Here is an 8,284-nt window from a genome sequence, read left to right as displayed (position 1 = left end):
CGCCGGGCACAGCTGGTGTCCGTCCAGCCTGCCGCCCGCCCTGCACCCCTCAGAGAGCCACACGGTGTGACCAGCAGTCACTGCCCACAGCGGCCGGGGAGCCTGGAGGCCGTCCAGGCAGAACTGCGTAAATTACCGCAGAAAGACGGGAGAACAGAGCTTGCTTCTTCTTACGAGCCCTAAAGTAGATCCGGAATCTCTCTGGGCAGCGTGTTACTGTTTTATAATCTTAACGCCCAGAAAGTTCTTCTTCTGTTAAATTTGTGACTTTCTTGATGCGACTTAAATCTCGTGTGGAGTGTCTTCACCCCCCTCCCCCGTCCGATTCCCTTTGCTGCAGCCACACTGGCCCCTCTTGCCCCTCAAATAGCCGCATGCTCCTTCCTGGGCCCTGGCCTTGTGGTTTCTTGCTGGGATGCCCATCACCCACCAAACACAGACCCCAGAGGGCCCACCCCTCACCTTCAGGTCTTCACTCCCAGTCTACCTCTGGGCGAGACCTCCTCTCCCTCCTGCCTCCAGAATGCCACCCTCTGCCTCACAATTTGTATTCCCTGCCCAACATTTTTCCGTATCGTTGATCACTTTCTAATCTATCGTGTTTTTACTGACATATATTGCTTATCTGTCTCCCCAGTTTGAATGTGAGCTACACGAGGGGGGATTTCATTCATGACTGGACCTCCTGAATCTAGAACAGTACCTGGAGCACTGCGTGCTCACTGCCTGGTTGTTGAAAGAATGAGTGAGTGAATGAGGGAGTGGTAACGGGCAGAACTAGAGAGACTTAGGAGAATGATGACGTACTTAGATACACTTTTGCAGAGAGGACTCTAGTTTTCTCCATCTTATCAATCATCTCAGCTTGATGCTTTCTTTCAAAGATCCCCTCACATGCACACTAGTCCCCACTTTGGACTGATAATTAATCACTATTTTAACGCTTACACACAAAAAACCCAAATAAACAGAAACTCCCTCTAGGACATTTTTGTTCTTATCACTTAGAAGGAGATATGACATCCTCAGGCTTACTATCCAAGGCTACGTTGCTGGTGGAAGGCAGCTATGCTCACCACTATACCACCAATGCCAACTACGTTGCTGATGGACCTCGACCTAGGACCAGGGCGCCCTGATGCCCAATCTCTCAACCAGATGCAGCCACGAAAACGTGGAGAAGATGGTGTGGCAGGATGCACGGCAGAACGATCAGCCAGCTCTGAGGAGGAAAGTTTAACCTTTATTTCGCAGATCTGCTCATCCAGGGATTCCAGATCCAAAGTTTGAACTGCACTCGTGGGGAGGCTCTGACCTATATCTCCTCCTGTGGCGGCCCCTGCGGGTCCCCGCAGCTCCCCCCACTCAGCTGTGGCGGGGCCTGGGGTTAGGCTCTGCAGCTCCGGCCAAGCCAGGCAGAGTGGGGAAGTAACCAGATACTGGACTAGGTTGCAAGCCCTCCCATTTTCCTTTTCAGTGGCATCCTTCACTCTTCTCCAGATCTTCCCTGTTGTCTCAGACACGACTTCCTTTCCTGGACCGTCTTCCATTCGACTGAACTTTCTCCTGCCTCCCCTTTCAGAGCCTCTTCATCTCTCGTGGCGACTCCTCGTTTCTGTGCCTCACTTAGACCTTAGGCCAGTGATGGCGAACCTACAACACGCGTGTCAGAGGTGACACGAGAACTCATCTTTTTGGTTGATTTTTCTTTGTTAAATGGCATTTAAATATATAAAATAAATATCAAAAATATAAGTCTTTGTTTTACTATGGTTGCAAAGATCAAAACATTTCTATATGTGACACGGCACCAGAGTTAAGTTGGGGATTTTCAAAATGCTGACACGCCGAGCTCAAAAGGCTCGCCATCACGGGGCTAGATCATGAGTCCCCTGGGTGTTTGCAAAATAGTGACATTCTCATTCTATTCTTACTTCATTCATCAGCTGGGCTACTTTTGCAGAGAGAAGCTTTTCGTCATAAATCTTTTGGTTACCATAAGACGGTTTGGACGAGAAAGCCAGGAAAAAGGTTCTATTCCTCCCTTTCCTTAGGGACAGTGAGTGGATGCAGCCCCCCAACACTGCCCAGGGCATGCGCTCTCTGCTGCCACCTGCTGGTGCGACACTCACAGACATCCACCTGAATCAACCCCTTAGTTTGCAGCCTTCTCATCGTACATTGTTTTCCTCCCCAGAAGCTAATGTTTTGCATTACAGTGTATACCAAACAAATTGCCCTTAATATTGATTTATTTTCTAAATTAAAGAACAAAAGTCATACATGACTGTTGAGCAGAACTTCCGATCAGAAAAATAACAATGTTATCAAGATCAATTGCTATAATTCAGGCCAAAAACAAAAAAAAACCCATGATGTTCACTGAGGCTGTAGCTGACTAGATATATGTTAGTTGGGTTTACAGTGCTGGGACTCAGTTAACCTGCATTGTTACACTCCCTTCACAGCAGAGAAGGCCGCCGGGGCCGAGGCCAAGGCCCTGCCGTCCGCTGCTCTGCTCCCCGCTCTGCCTCTCAGCAAGCCCTCCTCTAATCTCCAGCTCAGGGGCTGCCCCTGGACTTTCGGGCTGTCCGCTCTCAAAAAGGGGAGGCTCTGAGGTCCGGCTGTCGGCTCGTCTAGGGACCAGGCCCCAGTGGGCTTGGGTATTTCACAGGATTCAATGAGGTGCCATCTGTCCTTTCAAACAGAACGGGTTAGTGTTGGGGCAGACTCAATTTTGAATTCCTGTCTCTTACAATTCCGCCAGCAGCGAGCAGTCCCATAGCCACGTATCTTGTCTGCGTCAAGGTCACCTCTCACTGAAATAACAGTCAGTCAGTGTGAGCAATGGCACCGAGGATAAGAGGCAAGACATTGGAGCAGGTTTTGTGGGGGGAAGACTGAAATGACAGAGAATGTTTGAGGTCCCCAAGTACCCCCGGGTGCCGGGCCTGCCAACATGCACCACAGCTATAAGGCGGGGAAGCCTGTTAGCCAGGGACCGGGCTCCATAAGGTCAACTCAGTTCCTTAAACTGGATTCTAGGTGCAAAGACATTCCAGTCACAGCTGTGGTAACATAACCAGTGTTTCCAATAGAGTCTTGTTACAAGGATAACATTCTTATTGATCTCACACAAATAATTATCTATACATATAAAGCTCTCAGTGGCGCCAATCGCACAGGTGTGTTTTGATCTGTCGTCGTTGATGGTGAATTTGGTTGACGCTTCTATTATAGAGAAAGGGCAAATAGCGATACTCAAATATTCTAATTAATTTCCTTTCAGTGTGCACGAGTTCATGCACCGGGCCACTAGTGTTGACATAAGAATAAGAAAAAATAATAGTTTCCTAATTCTTGAAGAATAATGCAGAGAGAAAAAATAAATGTTTTATTTTAGCTATTTGCCCATTAGCAAATTTGAATCCAGACTTATGGATGCAGAACAAATGCATAGGCAGTAATTCAGTGTCTCCAATTAAAGTCATGGAGTCAAGAAATTAATCTCAACGGGTGTGTGACACATGAGAGGTTTTGGTAAGTAGGTTCTCCATCTATCTATTTATTATTAATATAATTATCCATGTGCCGGGAGCCGGTCCATCCTTGCTGTTTCAAGGGACCTGGCATATATGGCATACTGTTCTTAATATGTTTGCTCACCTTCTTGACGCTGTGTTTTAACCAAGGTCACCTCTCCGAGAAAGGTTGTTTTCCCAGGTAGGGATTTTCCCCTGAAGTTAGGGAGGGAATAAAACCTCCTAACTAAGTGCCAGGAGGGTAATTAATCACTTAACTACGAACAATCATGCTTAAGCTACATAATCTTTACTCCCTGGAATGGAGATAAGAAATGCCCTAACCTTCGGAATAGAGAGTGATAGGATTGGATCAACTGGTATAAATACAGATGTAACAAGACAACAGGACAAGAACTTGGCTGGAGATTGTGGCTAGAGATCCTGGCCAGGCTGCTGATCAACTGAACGCTGTCTCCGTGTCATTCCTTCTTCGCTGACTCCATCCACACCTTTGGGGACCCCTGGACCTGCTGGGGTTGGAGAACCCCGGCATCCATGCTGATGTATATTTATTTCATTAACTATTCATCTGTCTATATCTGTATTTATGTTTATGTCTTTGTCTACCTCTATGACTATGTCTCCATATCTCTCTCTCTCTCTCTCTCTCTCTCTCTCTCTCTCTCTCCTTTATCATCATAGTCTATCTGTCTCAGCAGGTTGCTTGGGGCTGATTGCCTGAGAGGAAGCTAGAGGTCTGTTTATTTATAGACTCCAGAAGTTCCCCTTTAAAAGAAATATCAGATGGCTTCGGGACAGTTCCCTTACCAAAACAAAACAAAACAACAGCAACAAAACCCCAGAAAAAGAATCCGGGGACAGTCAAGGTAGCTACTCATGTTCCCCATCCAGTCAAAGCATGTGACACGTTACTGAAGGCCAGCCACTTGTTTTTATTGCAGCTTCTCAAGGGGAACTCGGTGGGAGAGATGAGACAGATGGAAGAGGTGGGGCAGATGGGACAGATGGGCGAGGTGGGAGAGGTGAGACAGATGGGAGAGGTGGGGCAGATGGGAGAGGTGGGACAGATGGGAGAGGTGGGAGAGGTGAGAGAGGTGGGAGAGATGGGAGAGGTGGGAGAGACATGAAAGCAGTTGTAGGTAGGTCCGCCTCGGTGGTCCTGGGAATCTTCTTCTTGATGGAATCCTGCTTGTCACTGTCGGAACATGGCTGGAGGGCGAGGCAGCATTTCAGAGCCCTCTGGCAGAGAGCAACAAGCTCTTCATTTTTCTTACAGGATTTCACGCATCTCCCTTTAAGCTTGAGGCATTTCTCATCAAAAAATGCATTCCTGGCTACACAAGGGAAGGGCCACCAGGATTAGTCCTCGTCTCAGCCACATCTGGTTACCAGGCACAGCCAGGGAGGGAACTAGTTGGTGAAGATTCTGTCTGAGTTGGTGCCTCTCCTGCCTGAGAGGGCAGGGGAAATGGTTTCTATCTGGTCTCAGAACAGGAAGGACGGAGTTGGCTCCCAGTGTTTGGGGGGCCTTGTGAAACAGACACTACTGTTCTCATCAAAATCTGTTGGGTTGTGTGTGGGTTTTTTTAGAAGTTTTTAAAGAATACTTTTTATTGATTTCATAGAGGAAGGAAGAGGGAGGGAGAGAGAAACATCAATGATGAGAGAATCATGGATTGGCTGTCTCCTACACGCCCCCCACTGGGGATTGAGTCTGCAACCGGGGCATGTGCCCTGACCAGGATTCGAACTGTGACCTCTTGGTTCATAGGCTGATGCTCAACCACTGAGCCACACCAGCCATTATCAGCTTGTTCCTGTAAACACATGCAGTCAGTAACTTCCTCCAGACACTCAAAGTGCTACGAGAGGAGAGAGGAGAGCCCAGCCTGAGCTTGGGGAATGGCCGAGACTAGGGTGAAAACCAAATAAATATGTAGAAGAAAGAAGTGTGCTGAGGTGAAGAGACTGCTTAGAAAGAGTCTGATTTCTCCTCCACATCCACCCCTGCATTCAAGAGCAGGAAGGGGAGTCGGTTGGGGTGCTCCCCACTCCTTCCCTTTGCTAGCCTGCCCAGGGGCCTGGTCCTCGCCTGAGGCCTGCATCAGTAGCACCCATAAGAGCATCCAGCTTCAAGTTAAGGACAGACAGCACATCAGAATCCACATTGTAGAGTTGGCTAATTTGGATATTTGCAATGAAAGAGTCAGATGGACACTGATTGGAATGAATGTCAACATACAGCATGGACATGCACTAACAAGAGGGATGGGTGCCCCCACGTGCTCTGGTCCTGCCTCTCATAGCATAGAAGCTCATATGGATAAACACCCCACATTTAAAGGACCAGGGAACTGTGGCTCCCACAGAAGGAGTCTGTACTCTCTGTCCTCCTAATTTGTAAGGCGTCTCAGGCTAGGGTGCTGGACCTCACTCTGACAACAGCCCTTGTCTTGGGTTCAACTCCCAGTGATGGCCCAGGAAGAGAGGCCTCTGGGAAGAGGAAGAGCTTTGGTGACCACAGGCTCCTGGTGAATTCTCAGAGACGCCCATCTAGAGGCTCATGCAACTCTGTTTGTGCAGGTGTGAGCACCCAAGACACATCCATGGCAAAGGTTCATGTACTCAGATCACTTTATCATACAATCTTCAGGAGTGATCTGAAAATGATACCTTTGTCCATGTCTGATGTGTGCGTCAAAGCCAGTGGAATGAATGGCTCACTGGAGGCCCCATCCCCATGTCCTTGACCCAGAATCTACTTCCTTAGGGTGATTGCAAATCTCCTGGCATAGCAGGTGCATGGTGGGTGTGAACACTAAGCCCTGCACAGAGCTCACTGTCATCTGGGGTGCACCTGGGCTCACTGTGAATTCTGCAAAGTTCCTCCTTTGGTCTCTGGAACCAGGGTGAGTCCAGTCTGGTACTTTACTTTTGGGGAGGATTGGACTAGAGCCAGTGGAGCAGGAAAAAGTGGCGAGAGTTCTGGTTGGTTAGGAAAAGTCCTTTTGCTGTGGACAGAGCTGGTCTTGGAGCCTGGCTCACCCCTGTGCACCTGCAGGTCTCAGCACCTGCTTAGCCCCCCTGAACCTCCCTGCCTGCACTCTCAAAAGAGATGTCAAATGGTCCTTCCCAATGAAAAGAGATGCTCGGAATGTCCCTGAGTTAGGGCAGGGCAGAGTTCCCGGGAGGCACCGGCATTGCAGAGCTAAATGCATGTCAGCATGTGGAGTTGTCACACTCTCCAGCTGCATAGCTTGTGTTTCGGGCATGGCAGCTGGTTTGACTCTTTCACCCACTGGCATAAATAGCGTCTCTAAGCTCCGTTCCTATTGATTTCCAGCTCTTCCTTTCTTACCCATCTTCCTCTCTATCACAACTATGTTCTAAAGGACCCATAGATAGTTACCCTTGCTTTTCTTTCTTTCTGCAAATTTTTCTTTTGGCCAGTGAGCATGAGACTAGGGGTCCAGGGGTACCTTTCCTGGCTTATCTGTGTTTCTGCAAACCTGTGACACCCCGTCCCAGATAGTAATGGAAAAGGGGAAGCGTTTGTAGAAGAAGCATGAGGGGACTGTCACCTCCTGGGGCCAGTGGTCCCCGCAGGGCCATGGGGCCCAGGGTGCCCTTGTTTCCCGGAGTTGACCTTGGCCACGTCCTCCCCGAGGCAGGCCCTGCCTCCCGTCCACCCACTCTGATGCCCATCCTGCAAAGGGGCTCATGTTACCTGGGGCCAGAAGGAGGAAAACAGCGAGGAGAAAGAGGATCGTCTTCATGACTTCCGGGGTCTGGAGAGACCAGCTCGGCGTCCATGAAAAATGAAGCAAATACCCCCATTTATGCGTTTTCCCAGACCAAACCTGATCTTGATCGCTGAGGCATGAAGAACTGTCTCTGCGCTCGGCTGCACTGAGCCCACGTACCTCGGTGGGTGTCAGCCTGCGGCTCCTCCGGGTGTTTTTGTGGGGTTTTTAAAAATATATTTTATTGATTATTTACAGAGAGGAAGGGAGAGGAATAGAGAGCCAGAAACATCAATGAGAGAGAAACATCGATCAGGTGCCTCCTGCATACCTCCTACTGGGGATGTGCCCGCAACCAAGGTACATGCCCCTGACCGGAATCGAACCCGGGACCCTTCAGTCCGCAGGCCGATGCTCTAGCCACTAAGCCAAACCGGTCAGGGCCCGGGTGTTGTTTTTACTCTGGAAAGTTCCCAAGAAGAACATGGGATGTCGGGAGGGCAGAGCAGGTGTGCACTGAGGACCCAGCACAGACATGTGTCAGCAGGGTCTGGCAGCTGGCATTTCTAACGGTGCCGATGCTCCATGACAGCCTCGGTCTACTCCCCTGTACACCGACAGGACCTGGGCGATGTCCCAATGTGTCGGGCAGAGCTGGTGCCAAGCCCAGGGGTGACTGGGTTCCCGCTCCAGTATCTATGAGCCGCACACACTCGGCACATAGCTTCATGGGGCACACCCATCACCATTTATCTTTTAAATACATTTTTTTTTATTAATTTCAGAGAGGAAGGGAGAGGGAGAGAGATAGAAACATCAATGAAGCAAATCATTGATCGGCTGCCTCCTGCACGCCCCACACTGGGGATTGAGTCCAAAACCCAGGCATTGAGTCGTGGCCTCATGATTCATTGGTTGGTCCTCAACCCCTGGGTTCACCATTTATTTTAAAACTAGTGGCGTGGCCTGGTGCACAAAATTCATGTGTATGTGGGG

General features: G+C 49.4%; 1 protein-coding gene across 1 annotated transcript; it reads right to left on the bottom strand.

Annotated features, from left to right (window-relative positions):
• Nucleotides 1–2,831: 2,831 nt before the first annotated feature.
• LOC102766285 (beta-defensin 106-like) lies at nt 2,832–7,321 on the bottom strand. Its single transcript, XM_015564124.1, has 3 exons — nt 7,273–7,321; nt 4,695–4,879; nt 2,832–2,900 (listed from the first exon to the last, which is right to left on the bottom strand). Exons 1-3 carry the CDS (start codon nt 7,319–7,321, stop codon nt 2,832–2,834), a joined length of 303 nt encoding a protein of 100 aa, XP_015419610.1.
• Nucleotides 7,322–8,284: the final 963 nt, after the last annotated feature.

This window comes from Myotis davidii, unplaced genomic scaffold (assembly GCF_000327345.1).
Source record: "Myotis davidii unplaced genomic scaffold, ASM32734v1 scaffold552, whole genome shotgun sequence".
Lineage (NCBI taxonomy): Eukaryota > Metazoa > Chordata > Mammalia > Chiroptera > Vespertilionidae > Myotis > Myotis davidii.
Note: the sequence above shows the minus strand (reverse complement) of the source record. Positions and strands in the feature narration are given on the sequence as shown.